General features: G+C 39.2%; 1 protein-coding gene across 2 annotated transcripts in view; it reads right to left on the reverse strand.

Annotated features, from left to right (window-relative positions):
- Positions 1–4,929: 4,929 nt before the first annotated feature.
- WASF3 (WASP family member 3) overlaps positions 4,930–21,348 on the reverse strand; it is a 62,568-nt gene continuing 46,149 nt past the window's right edge. The window contains exons 5-10 of one of the 2 annotated variants that reach the window (XM_042839265.1): positions 20,897–21,050; positions 19,218–19,335; positions 13,386–13,561; positions 10,580–10,843; positions 8,642–9,012; positions 4,930–7,583 (exon numbers count right to left, since the gene is read on the reverse strand). In XM_042839265.1, the coding sequence (XP_042695199.1) occupies positions 7,426–7,583; positions 8,642–9,012; positions 10,580–10,843; positions 13,386–13,561; positions 19,218–19,335; positions 20,897–21,050 (1,241 nt within the window). In that variant the 3' untranslated portion in view covers positions 4,930–7,425. Of the gene's footprint in view, positions 7,584–8,641; positions 9,013–10,579; positions 10,844–11,539; positions 11,707–13,385; positions 13,562–19,217; positions 19,336–20,896; positions 21,051–21,348 lie in introns of both variants that reach the window. The other variant, XM_042839264.1, reaches the window with a different exon arrangement.

The following is a 21,348-nucleotide window of genomic DNA, read 5'->3' on the forward strand; positions in this document are numbered from 1 at the left end:
AGTAGCAACATATAATGCTGAAGAATCACAACAGTAGATGAAAGTGAGTGCGTCCTGGAAACATAAATGGATGTGCACACAGCTGCTTGGCAGTGCAGTATCACGGCCACCGTTCAGGCACTGTCCATATCAGCATTTTAGCTTGGATCACAAACACTTCTGAGGAAAATCTCCTGCTCATTCGCGCTTGCCATGCTTTAATGCACGTGATGGAGCAGTGCACGAATTCAGTTCATTCCTGCTGAAGCTGGATGTAAGTCACGCTCTCACCATAGTGGGCATTTTGTCCGTACAACAAGACTAGAGACAGAATGAGAACTCCTGAAACAGGGACAGGACTGACCAACACTGCCTGCTCCAATTTATGGACTTGTTCTCTTTGAAGTTCACTTAACACAGAGACAGCTGACGTGCTGGTTGGCCTCAAGGCCAACTAAGCAGCAGTTTCACCTGTCTGCAGTAGTGTGCTTGTCATCTGCAGATCTGAAGGTAGTTTGAGCAGAGAGAACGTAATGTTCTGAAGTAATGTTCATCTGTCCGGCTAGGCATCAAGTGAAAAACACAAGGCATTCAGTCTGAGCAGATGCGACAGTTCCAGTGCCCAACGTATCTGAAGAGTTGTAACTTTCAAGCTTTACATTAACTGTTCTAATACACTGATGGTGCCCCGATATCTTCAGTTCTGTTCTGTCATGAAGACATGTTCTAAGGGTTCAGTTTTACCCTACCTTACCACTACTTCTCCACTGCCATTCCACTTACGCTTCTTGATCTAACAAACTTTGCTTCATCCCATCTCCTGGACACCATTGGGATCTCTGTTAGCGTTCAGCATACAGGTGGGTGAGAATAAACAACCATCCCCATCCTGCAGCAGACTGATAATTACTGCAATTGTGCAAATCTCACAATCAGAAACGTTGAACTAGGAGTTGTGCTGTATGTATGCTTCAAGCATACTTCATGGGACGTTCAGGCTGGATATTAGGAAACATTTCTTCCCAGAAAGAGCAGAGAGGCAGTGGCACAGGCTGCCCAGGGGAGTGGGGCAGTCACCGTCCCAGGTGTTTCACCATCCATGTTTCTTAAACACATGGAGATGTGGCACTGGGGGATGGGTTGGGGTTGGACTGGATGATCTTAGAGGTCTTTTCCAATGTTCGTGGTTTTATCATTCTATGTTTTATGCACAAACCCCTGAAATATCCTGCCACCTTGAACCCATGTTTTACTTTCTGCACAGAAGACATTCCTGGTTCACTGGGTTCCTGTTAATAGTTCTTGCATTCATGAATTTTAAAAGACATCTATTTATCATTTAAATGTCACATTAACTCTATTCGTCCTAATCCAGTAGCAAGGTACTGCCAGTGTTTGTACTCTCATGTCTCATCTGATCAATGAAGGAAATCAAAGCTGAAGCAGGCAAATGGATGGACTGAAAATAAAGGTCATTACACACTGAAGGGTTCTATATGGAGATGGAATAAAACAAAGAAGTATCACCAATTATCCACTGAAACAGCCCTTATTTTTCAGCACAGTAAGAATCTTTCTCCCCCATCTCTGTCCTAAAATTTCTATTCTTCCACCTCCCTTTGAAGAGAGAAAAGAATCCCACAGATCTGCAGTGTTATTCTCCCCATTTAAGAGAGGCACCTTGTAGTTAATGCTTTTTCTTAGATACCCCATAAGAAAAAAGCAACATTACAGTTAGTCAACCCCCGTGTCTCTTATATGAAATCAGTCTAGCTGTTGGCAGCTGCCTTGCACTTTGGTATATTTTAACAAGATTTGAAAATCCCTAAAGTGAAGATTTATTATCTCTTTCAGCCAAGAATGAAGTAAATCTATCATGCCGTATAAATAATTCATACGAATGCTAGAAACATAGCAGGAATATAGGTCAGGAGGAGCACCACAGGAGAGGGGCAGAATGTCCTTTATTTGGAGTATGAGGCAGATCTAAATTCTGCTTCCTGAGACAGACTGTGTCAGCTGAAAGAATGAAGATGGCTCTTAAATCATTTAGAAAGCAAAGGGTGACTTGACAGTCACTGGGGGATTCTGAAGAGGATACAGAGGATGAAAGAAACTGTAACTTCTTTTTCAAATAAGAATTTGTCTGAGGTAAGTCAGCTGGATACGAAGAAGGTGATCTTGTGTACCTCCAGAACAAAGCTTGAAAAGTGGCAGTGGAACTGGATGATCTGTGAGATCCCTTCTAACCCAAGTCATTCCATGATTCTATGCTGGTGATTTCCAGCCATTAAGACAAATCAGTGACCCAGCCAGGAGGATCCACACGTTAAATGAAACTCCAAATGCTTCCAGGAACAACTCTCCTATAAATAATTGAGAGCTGGGAGTATGTATTTCAGTTTAAACACTGGGTTATAGCACCTTACACTTCACGTGCCTTAGCATATAGAAGTTCTCTAGTCACAACCAAATATTTTGATGAACCTGTAAGGGAGACCTTCACAGCAGTCCAAAAGTCCCCGAGCTGCTGTAAGGAAAGCCTCCCAATATTTGCTAGTCAGGATGTGTCACAAAAAAGAGATCACACAGAAATACGCTCATGAGGAAGCTTCTACAGAAGGTCTGGATAATGTTACTTTAGTAGTCGTTCTAAGAATATAAAACACACAAGGAAATTGTTGCTTAAATGCGGAAATACCATTCACTACATATTGATGATCAGTTTAGCCAGCTGCTTGAAAACAACACAAGAAAACATTTCAGAAAGTATGTAAAGTTTGGAAGAAAAAATCCAGAGCAGAAGAATGAACCAATGCAGGTGTAACTGAAAACAGCACAAGAGCAGACCAGGTATACACAAACTTGAAAGAATGCCCCAAGTGAAGCCAAGGCGAGGCCTTCCTGGATGGAATGAGCAGTAGTTTTGGAAAGATTCGTGCTGCACCACTAAGTTAAAGCTAGGACAAAGAATCGTGCTGCTTCAGCATCATCCTCTGTGGAGGAGAAAAGCTTCTATACCTGGAAATGGCATCCCTTGGAATGTCCACTTTTTGGTCACTGTGCTGACAAGACAAATCTATCCGAGGGAAAGAAAGCACAGCCAGCCAACCAACCAACCAACCAACCATCCTGCTGCAGCAGTGAACAGGAACAGCCTTGGCCGATAATGCAAACTATCTATTAAAAAAAGTTGAAAGAAAACAGAGAAGGATGCAGAGGGATCCACTGATACGCAGTGCCTTATTGCCTCCCGCTGTTACGTACGTAACATACGTGGCCATAATGCCAAGGGATTTCTTACACAGAGGTGCTGCAGTCTTTGCATCACCCCATCTCTTTCAGAATACTCAGTAGGATTCCTGCCTCAAAGACAGGCGGGACGAAGTGCCCACTATGAAGTGGTTTGGGGGTAATTGCCAGACATCTGGCAGTTGTGCTTCACCTACCCTTCATTACTTTGGCATGAGTGATTGTGGAGCAGGTCAGACAGATGTGCCACCTCTCCAAGCCGCTCAGCCTTTTCCACCAGTAACACTCTGTTGCACCACATAAGAAGACAAGCTGTTGCCCTCAGCTCGAATCTCCCAAGTACTTTGCATGCGGCCTCTCACCGTGAGCAAAGTACAGCTAATCAGATAAGAACTTCCTTATTTATCTGCAATGTTAAGAATTAATCTCCAAAGAGACTACTATATTTAGCTAAGAATCTCTTAAGGGCTACTTGTTTTCTTATGCAGCTGAAAAAATGCCTGATCCAGCACAAACACATGAAGATGCTTTCCATATGTATGAGCACGCACTTGTCACCCACAGACAAGAACTGCTCCAGAGAAAACTAAAGTTATTTGACAGCACGTGAAAAATCACTCCTTGCCTCCAGCTATTACTAGAGAAGGCAAATAACAAAATTCCTTCTCCCTACTCCATACGAAATGTTTTATCCAGTGGTCCAATTCTTTCCATTCCCCCGTAAAAGCAATGGGATGGTTGATTGGAAACCTACAGCGAGTCCTTCTGAAGTACCCACACTTCCTTTCCAGTCCCAGAGAACTGAGCTCATCACTGAACAACCTTCACAATCACTCCTGTCTACTCTGCAGCCAATCCAGGGCCTGGCGGGTTCCAGCAGGGATCATCCTTTATTTCCATTCCCCACACGTCGCTGAGCACACTGACAACTCTTTCCACAGATTTGTGAACACGCATGCATGTGTGTGTACCTATGTATGTAACGGAATCGGAAAGGACTCCAACTCTGACTTACTACAAACCAGCCAAAAAACAACCGTGAGCCAGAGGGAATGGAATTTTCAATTGAAAAGAGTAAAGGTGAGCTCCTTTTCCTACAAAACAAGCATACCTAAAATGCATAAATAAATTTAATGTGCAGTAGGCTACTCCACATTACAGAATCGGCTTATGCAAGCTCTTCCCAAAATGATGGGAAACCTCTACTGCTACCATATGAGGTTTTAACTCTGTTATAAGATTAACTTAAAAATATTTTTGTAGCAGGCAGGAATGAGCTTGCATTTGTACAATAGGGTGTTTGACATCATTAATCCACAAAGATCCTTATAAAAGGGCGGAAGGGGAAGAGACTGCTGAGTACCATTTCCTGCCCAATGCTTTCTGAAAGCCAAGGCGTGGTTTATCATCTTTCACTGAAAGTAAATAAATAAAGCTACCTATAGGAAAAATAACACGTGTTTAAACTGGCTGAGAACTTTTAAGTTAGATTTTGAATCGAGGTTGCAGAATAAGGAAAGACAACGTAGGTTAGGAGGAGCAGCAGTGTCCAGAGGAAGTCTGGCTTTGCAGACTCCAGCCTATGTCGCAGGAAAACTGTGGCTCCTGAGATCACAGGTAGCATTTGGAAATGTTACATTTTCATTTCACTCATTTAACAGTCAGGGACAGAGATCAAGAGCAAAATCTTAATAATCTAAGGAAAGAAAGACAGGCTCGAAAGTGAGATTTTATTCATATTTGTTACTTATTCACAACCCAAAGTATGATAAAACTGATAAAAACAGCCTAGAATGTTAGTTCACATCACTAAATTCAATTCACATTTGTATTAATAAAATACTGAAAGGAAAATGACAACACGGCAGGTTCAGGAAAACAGGGTGGCTACTATGAGATCTACACCATCTTAACCGGTCACAAGTGTTCACTTGTTTCACATTTATTATTTAAAAACAACACAAATTACAAAATTCCTGATACACCCAAGTCCTCTGTGCTCATAAAATATATCTTCTGTCTTATCAAATTTCAGTAGAATGGAAAGAAAGAACTGCTGAGATATTTCATTTCAATACGTACTACAAGAATACTGAGTACCCCCAGCTGCACAGCAATGCAGCACTGCAGTCTGAGCTGCACTTCTGTCCAACTCACACGAAGAATCATTTGCAAGCTGCTCTGCAAGTGCATCACTATGATCAGAACAAACCTCCACTCATGCATTAGTCAGTGCCATCATCAAGCTGTGGCCTAAATTCCGCCCTCTGTGCACACTGACCTCAGACTCCAGAGCACAGAATAAAGCAAAATCGAGCTCTGTATTTAAGGCAAAGGCAATCAGATCCAACAAACTGAGATGAGTACCCTCAGCTGCCACCACGAAATAGGAGCTGCTCACTGTTCTGCAGAGGTTGGTTGTATTTGGTATGATAAATCTTCAGTACTGATACAGAGGCAGCACATTGCCACCCTACCATAAAAACAACCGTCCCAGATTGAAAAGTCATACGTAGATTGAACAGCAGAGAAACAGCCAGTAGCTTGCATGCAAACATCATGTTAGACTGTTACATTCTTGAGAATACAACTGTTGATTGTATAAACACAGGTGAGATATCTTATATTTCTTCTTTTTATTTTTTTCCATTTCACATACCTTTTTCCCCCCTCTTTGTTATTTTTGAGAACAGGTGGGGTCTCACAGAACAGAGGAGCTTTAACAAATGTTTAGACCTGGAATTACAGACTTCTGTTACAAAGACTAAAATCGCAATCTGTTAAAGAATTTTTCTTCCTCTTTCTGATACGCTTTTAAAAGCCTCACTGGCTGAAGCAGCAGCCCAACTCTCAGTCCAGAAGAAAAAACCATTTTCATACTGTACTGAAAAAAAACCACGGATCATTTTAAGAGAGAACAGAAACAGCCAAAGCAGACTGTATGTCAGCAGCTCTACCGTGGGGAAGAGAAAAAGAATGGATATAGATGCCATAGTACCTAAACAGCCATTGAAACTGCTCTAAGTGCCAAACGTTACAGAAATGCAATGTATGAGGCAGGAAATACATTCAGAATAATGGCAGCTCTGGGTAAATGAGCTATGGGAAATTGAAAGCAATCGCTGTGACCATCCATACAGAAACCAACAAACAAAAACTTAGTTACGAGCGTTTGTGCCTACAGGCATAAGGACCAAGTTTAATACTTGTGAAATGCATCTGACTGCTAGATCTAGACTGACAAAGTTCCGTTCTTTAGTCCTGATACAGCTACCTTTTCTACACTGGAACAAACCTGTTGTTTCAATCAGGTCTATCCTGAAACTTTTGTGTCTAGTTGGCCCAGATCCTGGAAACGAGAAGCTGTACAGGTGTTTTAATTTTATTTCGTAACACAGGCACACATTCACTACCTACCTAAGACTTCCCAGCACCCTTCCCAACAAGCTGCCAGCATCCTACTGCTATCACTGTTACAAACTTATCCAGTCTGCTCACCAACTTGTTAATTTTGGATCAAGAGGATTCGTTCTTCAAAGTATGCGTTTCATTTTCTGCTACATTTTTAAGATTAAAAAAAAGAGGTTAGGTTGTATAAAATCAAGTCTGTATGCAAAAATCTAAGCCCAGTAGTGCTTAAAAATAGACTAAGTAGGTATTTAGTTACTGTCTACTGCATTTTAACATGGGCATAATTAGCATCTAATAAAAATCTAAAAGTTGTATATTCATGGAACAACATTTCATCCAGTTATAGAGTTAACCAACCCCAAAGACTAACAAGCAGACCAACTCACAAGTACCCATGTTGCTTACATAATTAAAGGAATAAGATGCAAAGTCAAAAAAATATATTTTATCCTTCAAAAGATAAGGAAAGTAAAACAAAATGCTGGTTCTGTAACAGTGCAACAACTGCAGCATGTTTTGCACGCAGCACATGATTTGCTACATTTAGTGGCACTTAAGTATTACGCGGTAAATACTGAAAGTAAGACAAGTTTCTGATCTGCATAAGCATAATCACATTATTACCAGAGTTGCTAAGCTACAGCATTCTGAATAATATCAATTCAACTTTAGCATTTCAATCACTAGCCTTAATACACGTCAACATCCTGTTTTACATCTTGCTACCAAAGCAATCGCAGAAGCCAAGTATTGTGTGAATTTGCCACCGTGCTCAGACCAGGTTCAATCTGACCAATCGTTCTCATCAAATTCGGAATCATCATCAGAATCACTGTACTCCACAGCAATGCGTCGTGAAAGGATGGTTGCCACATCATTGCCAACAGGTTCTCGCTTTGCTTCTTGCTCACGTTGCTCTTGCACCTTTTTCAGCTGTATTCCTGTAGAGATTAAGTTTTCCAGGTTAAGTTTGCAAATTTCTTTCATTTCTTACTTCACATACTCAAAAAGAAAGTCAAAGAAGCCGCTGAATTGGAACACCTTCCTCAGCAAAGAAGAGACAAAGTCCAAACGAAATAGGCAGACTGGAATTCATTCTCAAGACTAGAGTTCTTCTAGACCTATTATAAACGGCTTGGGTTGGAAGAGACCTTCAAGATCATCTAATCCCAACCTCCCTGCCAAGGGCAGGGTTACCAAACACTAAATCAGGCTGCCTCACCCAACCAGCCCCTGAACACCTGCAGGAAAGGGACATCCACAGCTTCTCTGAGCAGCTGTGCCAGTGCCTCACCATCTTCTGAGTAAAGAATTTCTTCCCATCATCTAACCTAAATCTCCCCTCTCCTAGTTTAAAACCATTCCCCCCTGTCCTATCAATATCTGCCCATACAAGAAGCCTGTCTCCCTCCTGTTTATACAAGTTCCCTTCAAGTACTGGATTGAGGTCTCTTTGGAGCCTTCTCTTCTCCAGGCTGAACAACATGGTGATAATATATTAAACCTAAGTATTCAAGATTGTACACATCCTTCTGACACGAAAAGTGAAGTTTTCACAAGTGCACAAATGTGGAAACAGCAGAACTGCTCTACGCTGTAAACAAAGTCAGGAGTAGCTATTAATCACCGGTTAAAAATCACTGGGCCAAAATTTGGTGCTGGATACCTCAGTTCTGATTAGAACCAAAAAAAATCAGTGTACTTTTAATGGAACAGTCTACATAGTATACATAAATATAGTTTTCATTTTATTATGTACACCCAAATACTAGCTTGCATTTAGCAAAGCTTCAAGATCTCAAATCTGTTTCTAAAAAGTAATGCTCCAAAGTCATGATGGTTAGAGTATGCATCTGGTACCTGTGGTAAACCAGTCTTCTCAAAGAAATGCTGCCTAGCGGGGAAGAGAAGCCGTGAACGTGGATCGCTGGAAAATACAGCGCTTTCATCGAAGGGAAAAAACAAAAGAAATGGCTAAAAAGGGGAAGTGCCCACTTACCCATCCGGATGGCAGCCAGGAGGTCACTTCGCGCATCGCTCACTGGCGGCTGGGCGAGTTCGTGGCGCTTCGCCTCAGCAGCTGGAGGAGCGTGCATGGGGGAGGAAGAGAGGGAGGAAGCTGCAGCAGGAGGGCCTGGCGGGGGCGGAGGGGGGCCAGGAGGAGGAGGAGCGGTGACAACAAGCCCGCTGGGAGGAGGAGGATGAGCGGATACGTATACAGAGCCCGCCATCAGTCCAGAATGGGAAGGTGGCCCAGGAAGCTGAAGGGGACTAACAAATGCTGTCTGTGCTGATGGAATCATGGGGGGAGGAGGAGGAGGGGGAGGGCCTGCAGGATTGTAATATTCCACCATCTGAGCTGGAAGCATCCTATGTAAAACAAAAGGAAAACATTAAATACATCAGAAGTTGGGACTTACGGAACAGAACAATCACCCCTCAAACTGCTCTCATCTAACCTCAGCTAAACAAAAAATTGAAGGAAATTTAAAATTGTGATTTAAATATGCAAACGATTATAAACCATGTAAATTGCCACATATTGATGATCCTTTGTTAAAGCAGAAGGGCACGTCCTTTCAAAAGTTCACAACAAAAAAGAAGGGAGTTTATATTATTGCTCCTGCCTAGTTAACTACGTACCCACATGTGTTCCTAAACATCTGTGAGAACATTATGTACAGTACTGTTGCAAATCAGAATGGATCAAGAAAACTGCAGACTACTAAAATCACTTCCACAGAAGGTGGTGTTAGAACAAATACTAGGAGACAAGAGAGAAGGCATGGAGGATAATGGAAAGCAGGACTGGGCAGCTTCACCCAGTGGTTTATCACGCATCTCATGTGCTTCTTTAGTCAAGTTTATCAACTTAAATATCATCCAATTAGGTTGATACATTTGATGCATACTTTAGAGAAGAACAGGGAAAAGCTGCTTTGTTGAAACACAATTAATGGAAATGTTATAACAGAAAAAATGGGAAATTTGTATATGTGTTATGGTAAAGACCCAGATACAGAAGACAGGAGTAAGTGACATTCAGTCATACATGTCAATGAATGACAATTCTAATACACTGCTAATAGTCATGCATCTGGGAACTAACCACAGGAATTTCTGCCAGGAACTGGAAACAACAGAAAAAGAAGGTTGCAGCAATCAATCAGAGCAAAAATGAATAATCTACAGCATGACAACACCATTAATTGGACAAATGCTACCCCAGGATGCACCACTGAAACTGAAAAAGCTTGGCTGGCTCAGTTTAAAATGACCCAGAGAAGAGCAAATACAAATTAGCTGGGGTTGTAATTGGAAATTTTGGGCCACTAAAGCAAAAAGGCATTGGCAAAAGAAAAAAATAGGTAAGGACTCATTAGAAAGTAGGTGATGTCTTTCTATCAGAGAGGCAAAACATGAGAACAAACCTTTCTTCACAGTGTGTTCAGATAAAATATTTACACAGGAATTTAATAAATTCACAAACTGAATAATGGAGATGTCTGCAGGGAACTCAATCCTTTATAAATCACTTCAGTGATGCAATACAAAGACTCATGTATATTACATTCAGGAATACCTTCTCTGCACCTTTCCTGGAATTTAAAACATCATACAAATTATGTTCTACCTGCCCTAAGTGCCTTCTGCTATAAAGGAAACTGCCCCCTTCTTAATATTATATGAGGGACCTTTAGGATTACAAACATATTGATTTCATCCTATTCTATACAGAATTCATTATTTCTGCTTTCCTTATTTCCTCACTCAAATTCAGCCTGCATGTAAGAATACCATCAAACTTGTTCCCTCTCTGCAGTGAGATAACTAAGGTACTCGGGACTCTTTGTACCCACGTTATGCTGATGGTTATGACAAACACGTGGCCCTCCAGCTTTGTCAACAATTCACTGGAGTAAGTCAGGAGTTTTACCCATATTCTGCTGGTACCACAGGTACTGAGCTATGCTGGCCATCTGCAGGCTGGGGAGGAGGTGGAGGTGGCTGCTGAGGTCTGTTTAAAGTAGCATGTCGTGCTGTAGTAGAAGGTGGTCTGTATTCGTGTTCATGGCTTTGGGATACACCAAAGGACTGTGAGCCATCTCCTGTTCCATAGGAAGGCATTGCTATCTGCTGATGGAGGGAATGATTCGGAGTGGCAGGATAAGAATAATCTGTAACGTCAGATGCATGGGACCTAAAATTAAAGTAAATGGATGCAGAAGAACAGATGAAGCACGTTCAACAGTATTATCTAAACGGTTCACAAGAAAAGAATGCAATTAGGATTATTTTTTCTGCAGTGGGACTCCCTGACTATCAAGCACCACTCTCAGCTAAGATCATTAAGTAACAGAGACTTCAAAAAAGAAAGGAATTTTCCCCAGGTTTTACTATTCTTTAGTAGCAGCAAGGAAGCACACTGTTTATGTCAATGATTTTGACAGTCCCCTGTTTGAAGCAATATTATTTACCAATTTGGCCTCACGTTGACAACAGCAGCAGAAAAATGAAAGCAATATTGCAAGCACTCAAATATGCAGAAGATGATGCTTTACCAAAGCAAAGAAAACAAATTTCAGAAGTTAGGAAATGATTTTTGTTTGCACAAATACTTTTGTTGCAAAGGCTTAGAGAAGCTGGGAAATATAAATATTAGTTGAGCAGAGAGTTCATAAAGATACAAAGCCCAGGGTGCTCTCTCAAACAAGCCCAAGAGAGGGAGCAAAGAATCCCTTCATCCCATTGTTGCACAGAGCTGTATCGTATTAGTAATGAACAATGGTGCAGCCTGGCTTTTAGTAAATGCAGTAAACTGATGCACTTGTCCGTAAGACTGGAAGCAAGGTAAGCAACAAAAAGCCAGGGCTTTGAGTAAAGCAAAATGACAAACCCTTTGGGCATTTTGTCCTCTTTCATGCTTCCTGCCTGCTCCATTTTCTTTGCGTCACTCATGAACTCAATGCCCATTTTCCTTCTCTCCCACTCTTCTTTTCTTGTTCTTACTTTTCTCACATTAACTTGCTGGTTTCTGTTTGGATTCAGCTTGTGTTTCTCTCTCTGAAGTATAACAAGTATAACAAATTAATTGCAAATTGCCACAGTTTGGACGCTTGGATGTTAACCTTTAATGTGCAAGTTTTACAATTAGCAAGCTAAATCAAAAATGAACTTTTTTTTTTAAATCTCAGAATTTAAAAAAATGACAGAGACGAATACAAAAAAAGTCCTAAAGAAGTGAATCACACCACTCATGCAGTAGCTGTCAGCATAAGAACCTCTCTGAAGCCAGCACCTATTTCTGAATGCATCGTGCCTTTATGATTCAATTCCCACAAGTGAGACAAACCCCAGGAGAAGGCAATCTTCCCTCCACCTTCACTTCTGGTCACAAAATTTATTTTTCACACTTGTAAAGCAGATTTCAGGATTTAATCACTAATATTTGCTTCACTGAAATTGCAAGTTCTTCACTTCATAAGTCCTTGAAGTTTTGTAATAAGCACAAGATAAGTTGTCCCAAAAAATCTATACCCAACATAATGATGCATCTTTACAATTCCTGCTTACAGTGTCTTGCAGATTGCGACCATTATTGATATCTGCAAATAGCTGAAAACATTTCAACACAGCTGGGAGATTACAGACGATGTCTATGCCAGTAATTCAATTTGAGAAACCTGGAAGCAAGGTTTTAAGGCCAGAAAAAGGACTTGAAATGCGTGAAAGGCAGAGCTCAAAGGCAATAAAAAAATCCACATCTTGCACTTGGCAGATAAAAATCAATGTCATCTTATCAGAGGATGGTCGTTGTGACACATAGCAGACTGGCAACAAGGAGATAACATTCTGCAGCCGGAACCACAAAAAAAACACAACTGTGACAAAAAGATTCTAGAGAGTTTCTGAGCATGCTACTGAAGTAGCAAGTAGCAATTTTCTTTATGTCTTGTTATTTAATTTTATTACTTCTGTTATTATGTTGTTATTCTTGATCCTCACTAAGGTTGAAACATGAGGTATACAAAGTTCTGAGCAGCTTGGATGCGTAACTTTATCTCAGCTGTACACCAACTGAAGGTATCAGTGCACACTTCTGCAGTGATGGTGGTTTCCCCATCCCGGCCACAATGGAACAAATTAGTTCCATTCATTCCTAGCACTACTGCTCCCAATTAACTGTGACAGAAACAAAATGGGAGAAAATCTTTTTTGTGAAACCAGCTTAGTGAACAAACTCAGCCTTCTGTGCACAACAGGAGAAGGTAACTCCCACTGAGCTCAAAGGGAATCTCACACAACAAAAATGAGATCTGCTGTGTATCCTAAAGCAGAGATTTTTCTTCAGAGATCTATTTCAAGCAATAATGTTACATTTGGCATTGCAGTTTGTTTTGTAGACAAACCAGACATGAAGAAAGAAGTTCTGCCATTAACTGGCAGAATGCAATTGAACTATTTTGCAACTACAGCTACTTAAGATCGAATAAAAAGCATAAAGCAAACACTTATTTCATTCCAGTGCACAATAAATCATGATGACAAAACGATCATCTGGCGCTAAGGAGGAAAAATATCATTAATTACAGAATGTATGTCGTTATCTATAAGAAGAGCTTTAAAACACACAGCATGTCTTGTCTATTCTCACTACCCCCAGCCTGTACAAACATCTAATTCTACTCAGTGTTTGGGAACATACAACTATGGCATAAGAAACAGCTCGGTTGTAAACAGACCTAGTATCTGGGGACAGTGATCCCTCGGAAGATGCTCCATGGTACACACTCTGAGACAACCTGTTGTCAGGTCTAAGCTCTTTGTCATACGCCATCATATTCCACTCCTGGCGTCTGTTCCTGGCTTTTCTAACCTTTTTCACCTCACGGGTGGTGCCATCTATACGCTTTTGCTCCTGATGTTCAAACAAAAGAAATAAAGCACGCAGAGAGAGAAAAAAAGGGAAAGGAAAAAAGCAGGTTAAAATGCAGTTAGAGTGCATGAAATTAAGACCAGATTTACAGATGAAGCCAAGTCTTCATAAAATTTCTCTGCACTGAAAATGCCAAGAACTCCTTAAGCTATGAACCCCATAAGCAAGAAAATGCCACTTTGCCCTTCTTCTGTAGGATGCACATCCCAGTGTGATACAGACCTATTGTTTTTATTATTTAACATGCCCTCCCTTCATATATCTGGTAAGTTACCACATTCCTCCTAGTTGTGCTTCATCCTCGCTTCTGATTATTCAATATAAGAATGATTAAATGACACTAATTCTCTCTGCAGTGTGTCAGTAATACTCAGGCCAGCAATGTGTTACAGCTTGATTACTTCAGTTGGTTTAGCTTTTGAAATCTTTCAGTATTATTTCAGGCCCAGTCAACAACAGTGACAGTTATCTATCAGATCTCCCAGCAGTGAGACTCCATGCTTTCCCAAATCTGGAACTTCTCCATCTGCCACTTTTGACTTCTCAGCACAAATACAAAATCATATTGGTGCTTTGGTATGAAAACAAGGAAGACTGAACAATCCAAACTGAAAGAGGTACATATGTGCTACTCTTTTCCTCAATATTTACAAGGATATTTGATTATTATAATTATTTTTTTTTATTTTTTTTATTTTTTCATCTCAAGAATCCACATTTTGCTCATAGAAGGAACCTCTTTAACCTATTTATTTATAATTTGGTATTAATCTTTTGGCTGTTAGAAAAATTCTCACTAATGCAAGCATAATCAACAGGATTTAGACAGGAGCTGATAGGCAAGCATTTTATTCTTGAATCTCTACCTCCAAAGCGCAGGCGATAGCTGGAAAGTCCCACCAAAAAGGAAAATAAAAAGATGAACAGAAATTCCCCAAACTGTCAAATAGCACCAATTAAATAATTCTGAAATGATTTATTTGGCATTTTACAGCTGAAAAATTAACAAATATTGCCTTTGTTTTGGATCTTTGGCTTGCTCGTGCATGTCTGTCTCACAGACCTGTGAGCTACATTTGCTAGCATTAACAACAACAGAAAAATCTTTACCAAATGTGCTTGACAACACTTGCTCATTCCTGCCCCTATAGTGAGAATTTCTTTTTACTTTGATTAATGTTAAATAAAGATTAATACTTTGGTTCCTTTTTTTTTTTTTTTTTTCTCCTGCCTATTAATTTTTTAAATTTTTTCCTCCCCAAACTTTTTAGCATCACTCTCTTATTTATCCAGGTTATGCAACACTTCACCTTCTCCTTTAATGCCACTTCTTTACATCAACATTTTCTAATATGGGAATTGGAGCAGAAGGAGACAGGTTCATTCGTGCTTTATTTTAAACATACAAAGTTCTCCTATTCCCCACGCTTCTAAATGCTTTACATCTGCCTTTCTCACTTGATCACTGCAAAATCTAGTTTGTTTTAATTCTGATCTTTTATCCTGATTCATTTCCTTAACTTTTGTTACCAACTCATAATGTATTCAAGAAGCACAAGAGGCCTCCAGATGAACTAAAAACCTGCTTCTGCGTTTTCTCCTCACAGAAAAGTAATTCCATCCTCTGAGGGTCACTTCTATCCATTTCTTCTAAGTTTCTAAAGTAAATGTCAGCCTTTTGAACCATGCACAGCACTCCTTGGAAGAGAATCATTTCAATACAGTTCCTGCACAATCAGGAGTGCTTATGTGACTGCTTACACATCATCACCCATTTAATAGCTTTTTTTTTTTTTAAAATTTTAAGAGATCACCATGTTTTTATGGAAAAAAAGTAACCAGGTGTGTGTGTTAATAAACAACAACACACAACCAAGTCTTTGTTTGATTTCACTGGATCAGACTTGGACAGGTTGTTCCAGACCACCATCTGTAAGTATGTTAAAGCAATAAATATGCTGGGACCCCTTTTACTCAAGCTGTGCTAAGCACTACTTGTACTGATTTTTTATCATCTCAAGGCATCTCTAAAACATTTAATTTTTTTCAATAACAGCAAGGCAGACAAATGGCAGCAGCAGACAAAACCATATATAACTCTGGTAGAGCAGCTTTATGCTGTTCCAGGAACAGAGGATGATCTTATTAGCTCCTACACACCATGGAAACACTTTCACATCCTGAAAAATGAGCGATAGTTCTAGGTATAATGCATGAGACAGTTTTAGGGGACCTGAAGACTTCAAAAATAACTAGTTAAGAAACATTTTTTTAATGAAAATTAAGCATTATTAAGAAGAGTTACTTCCTCTTAGTTAAGTGTAACAGAAGCTGTGGTAGACAAAGAAATGCCGTAGGTTAAGCCAGCAAAAGCAGGTACATCAATCATCTGTTGGCAGGAGTGATCTCAGTCATACAGCAAAGCGTATTGCAGCCTTCAGAGTCAAGTTAAATTCAAGTTTAATATTTGCATCAAGAGTTAGCAAATGATATTTCAAGCATCTTTATAAGGAATAACAGCCTGTAACTGAAAGTAGCGTCAGCAAGTATTTTCAGGACTTTCAAAGAAAAAAAAAAAACCAAAGATCAATGAGCCTAGCATATTTTCCTGAGTTCATAAAATTTACAGGGTCATATCCATCACAAGTCATCAATGATTTCTGAAATGCAAGCATACAAACCCCCCAACTTTCTAGTTTTCTAGTTATCTGGATAACTAATTATTCCTAATGGAAACAATTTAAAGCAAAGTAGAAAAATCTTCCTTTGGTGAAGCGAATGACTAACAACTGGTCTACGATCACACCACTCAGATTACTGCCATATGAAAGCCAAACTCATTGCACTCTTATGCACCAATCTACTGAAAGCTCTGAAGTAAAAAAAAAAAAAACAACCAGCAGAACACAAGCAACCAAAAGACCCTGGGAATATACTGCAGATTTCAAACTTGTAAGGGAGATTACAACTTCATTTGGAGCTGGAAGAGCCAAATCAGAGGAATTCTGTGTTAAAATTCTCCACATTCAAGCTGAAAGAAGAACTGTGATATGGAAGGCAGAAAATGAAACACCTCACCACTTTTCTGCTGTGATTTACTCACACATTTAAGGCAAATTACCAACACAGTATTGGAAAACACACCCTTTGGTGCTGAGAGTGTTCTTAATCTTCACTGACCACCAGAAATGTTGAGGCTAAAAACCAGCTACATTGGTCACTTTGGTAGGACTACATAGTTAATAATACGCTAAACAATACGTATCTATTTCTTCCCTCACTGCCTCTCAACAGGTTTTACACTTTATGCTTCTGTAAAGTATAAATTGTTGGCAAAATTCTCAGTTAGTTGATCCAAAGTGTAACTTCAACCATAACATCGTTAGAAGATGCTCTGGATTCATCCTCAGTCATTGCTACTTTAGGGACAAAAGAACAAAATAAATTGGCAGTCTCAAGCAATCTGTGGAAGGAACATCTCAACCCAACCATGCAGCCCTCCAGAGATTCCAGAAGATACTACCCTGATTTGCACATCAACTTCTGGAATGCTAGAAAACCCTGACTTCTACTTGTCAAAGTCACATCTTTCTATGCAAATTTCCATCTGTGTTGCTTTCTTCGTAGCTGATCTTGCTGTACGTGCAATCAAATCAAATAGCACTCCAGGTAGAATTTATGTTTCTGAGATGCATGACTGTAATTCTACATGATTGGAACAGAGTGTATTTTGCATCTTGTTTGTAGACTGTAATACAGCAATTAACATCTACAAAAAAATACACCATGGGTGGAAATAAGTGAGACACGTTGCCTAAAACAGTCTGACAGCAAATCTTGATACAAAAGCTTCTGTAAAAATCTCTAAAGGTATCAAAACATTTTCAAGTGATATTATGTTATAAACTTTAAAAAGGCCTCTGTATTTTCCCTTTTTAGTATCAAATCAGAATGAAAAATTTAACAGTCGATGGCTTCTTTTTATCCCTTTCTCTAATAAAAAGCCCTAAATTTGAAGAGGGAAAAAAGGGCTGGAAGGAAAAAACTCAAAGGTTCTAATTAACCCTATATGTTGTTTTTTTTTTTTCCATACAAAGTACTGGAGAACAAAAGCTGCTGTAATTGTTTCCCATCTCTCAGTCAACTCTATGGTTTATCATACTGAGGACACAGTAGGATTATAACCCTGCATATAAATTTTTATGCAATTAGACACATAACCGATTGAATATTTTCAAGTACGGTGCATTGGACAACATCTTGTACTGAAAACATTTACTTAGCTTTTTTTCACTGCTATTTCATACTGAGATACCTTTCAAAACAGAAAACACTTCTGACTGGTACTCCTAACAGGAAGATCTGATTATTTGCTTCCAAAATTAGAATCATTAATTAAAACAGCTGCTGAATTCAAGTTATTAACTAAGTCTTCTTGTTTTGTTAAAAAATGTTGTAGTCAGAAAGCTTTGTCTAGCCACAGGAACAATGTTATAAATTTTATAAAATGTAATTTTATAAGATTACAACAGTAAAACTCCCCTATTATAGTATCTGTCCTATACACAGATTTCTAAGCAGCTACCACACACCAGTACACATCCAGGTATACATATGTGCTATGATATACAGTATCTACTTGTACTTACATTCCTATACAGGTGCCATATCTATGATGTTTGCATATATCTGTGTACTGAAAAATAAGTCATTTCCTTCTATTTCCTCTGAAGTCTGTGTACCTGTCACATCTTAATTCAAACCCTTTATCTCCCGTTAAACTTATCTAGAAGAGCACCTGCTGTCAGATAAGATAGCAGTCCATGCTTAACACTTAAAAAAAGGAAAGAAAGAAAGAAAGAAAAAGAAATTGCCCTCAGTAACGCTACAGTAATGTTATGGCCCTCACATCTGATCAAAAATTCACAGGAAAGAAGCTCCAAATGTAGCACTGTAATTCTTCATTCAAAGCTAAAAACCTTTAAAAGAAGAAATTTTGATTGCTTCAAATACACACCTCAATCAAACTGCTGAAACCAATCCAGGACTGAAGAAAAAAGAAAAAGCCATTTTGTTGCTGTTTTTGAACTTTGAGGAAGGAAGGAATATCATGCCTAAAACAAGCCTACTCTTGGTGCTAATGCACACGTTTAGGCCATGTATTGTCATTTTACTACCTTGCTATGCACAGAAAAGTGAAGAGTTACTACCAAGGAACTGAAAAACAGAGTACATACTTCTGAGTAAGCCCATGTTTTGCTACAGGAGATGATGCAGCTGGATAAAAAACTAAGAAAACTGCAATTTCTAATTCATTTTTTCCCCCTAAATTACAGGGTCTTTTTTTTTTTTTCCCTAAAGCACAACAGGGCTATTTCACTGAGTATTAACATGCAGTTACTGGCAAACAATTAAAGAATGTTGGAAGACAACTATAGTTCTCCTAACATTCGATTTGCCAACTTACAGCAGACATTGTGAACTAGAAAAACTGAAATGACTCAGAGTCTGTAACCACTCATGAAGTGGAAAAATCCTTCCATGCACACAAACCAAGTATGGCCTAGCAATTCTTATGTCCGCACGAGCGTAAGCAAAATTTTAATATATTTATTTCTTATTATGTTTCTGCTTTTACCTTTTGTCTCCTCTTTTCTTTTCGCTTATCTTCAGTATCTTGTAACATTTTTTCTTTCCAAAGATCAAAAAAGTAGGAAGGATCAGTATAGAACTTCAATCCATCTTTCTTATCATCCCTGTAAACACAGTAGAAGAGAAGCTAAGAAAATATGAAGCAGCATTTTTGAACTAACAAACCTTACCTTCAAAGGCCATCCAAATTTGTTTTCTCTGCATCGTGAAATGACAGGATGTCAAGAGCATGAAGTGCCACTCTTGGCAATTACATCTTGCAGTTGGTTTGACTCACGACAGGAATTTCAGAGAAATGGGGTGAAACCCACAGCCCTGCAGGAGGCGTCCTCCCAGCTGACTGCTGGCGTGAAATTCCTTGGCTCTACAAGAAGATCAGTGCCAAAATGGGATGCGTAGGGACAGAGGAGCCTAAGTTACACATGGAACACAGCTGACTCAAAAGAACTGCAAAAGGAGTATTTGGTTTAATCCAGACAAGGAAGCACAAGATGATCACTACCCTGAATGGCAGAAGAGTTAGGAAGGTGGTAGGAATTGAAGGTTGAGTTCTGCCAAACTCTTATAGGATGATTTGAGACAGAGCCTGGTAGTTTGAATTGGCATCAGCTCTCAGGATCACAGAGACTGCTGGGTCAGGGTACAGAGGAGAGATCTTACGCACACTGGTGCTACAGTGGCTAAATCCTTATTTCCTGTGTGCTAGAGCTTCTCATTACTAAGATCTAACTTATTAAAGGGAGTTGTGGGGCCATTCTTTCATCCCTTCAGCTTTGATCAGACCAAAAATTGGAGTGCAATTAGTACAAGCAAATAAAAATAATTCAAAACCGGTGGCTGTAAAAGACTTTAAAGTTTAAGTAAATTTCACTAATGCATTCCTAATACAAAAGGAACACAATAAAGCTCACTGACAGTACTTTCCTGATACCAACTGGACCACAGCTTTACAGTACACTTGATTGAACACTCACTGGATGCCCATAAATATAGAACACAATTGTCTGTAGCAGAGAGTAAAACAGTGCACTTCAGCTATAAATTGAATGATTTTATCTTCCAAGTAAAAGCTACAAAAAAAGAAAAAAAAAACCAACACCGTAAATGTTCTGTGTCATTCCTAAATTCAAAAAATTCAAATAAGCTACCATAGAGCTTGAGTTCCTGCTTTATATAGATCTCACAGATCTTGTAATCCAGTAGCTATCAAAAGTTAAAGGATGCAGTAAAAATATGTTTGTCCGCAACCCTTCAGGTGAAGCTGATTTCATTAACATCTGAAATCAAGGGCAAAAAAGACAGTGTTTGAGTGTGCACATACACACACATTGGGAGAGGGCAGGGAAGGCAAAAGCAACAGAACCAAATTTCTAGATAAATAAACCAAAGAAAGCATTGTTCACTGTATTATTAATTTTCTTTTCACTTTTTACATGATGAATGGCACTTGCCCTCTGATGCCATGCTGTCATGTAATGCTGAAATACAATGATTTTTTGTCAGGTACAACCTATGATTTTCAGTGTGATAACAGCAATTTTTGTCTTCGTAAACAGAGAAGTCTTCAACAAAAACAAATCTCAATAACCAACAAAGGTTTTCCCATCCCCTGCAGTCACTCTTTACATACAAACAGAAGAATGCAAGCACTCAATGCTTCCATACCTGTAAGGTGAAAGAATATTCAGAGGAGGTGGTTTGTCACTTTGATTATAAATATCAGCCACTGGGTTAGGAATGCTGTTCTTTGAAACTACCTGCTGATCTTGAATTGTTGAACTCTTGAATGCTTTTTTCATATTGATGTCCTGCAGTGATACTGTTAAAAACAAAAATGTATTTAACATATATTTGAAATCAACTTAAGTGAAAATTCATTTTATGTGAACTCTTTAAAAATATCTGTAGAAAAAACATAGAAGGAAAACTGAAAGATCTGTTTGTACTTTTCAGGAGCAATCGTGATATACAGATATTCAAGCATGTAAGAACTGATGTAATAAATCAAATTTACATCCCACTTGATCCAGAAGTTCACTTGAAATAACAGGAACACGAACTGTATGTCTTGGAAGTTGATGAAGTAATCCTGTCATATGGAGATGTGCAATGATTTG

The sequence above is a fragment of the Centrocercus urophasianus genome, unplaced genomic scaffold (genome assembly GCF_019232065.1).
Source record: "Centrocercus urophasianus isolate 14NV4802_14NV808 unplaced genomic scaffold, USGS_Curo_1.0 seq_9, whole genome shotgun sequence".
Lineage (NCBI taxonomy): Eukaryota > Metazoa > Chordata > Aves > Galliformes > Phasianidae > Centrocercus > Centrocercus urophasianus.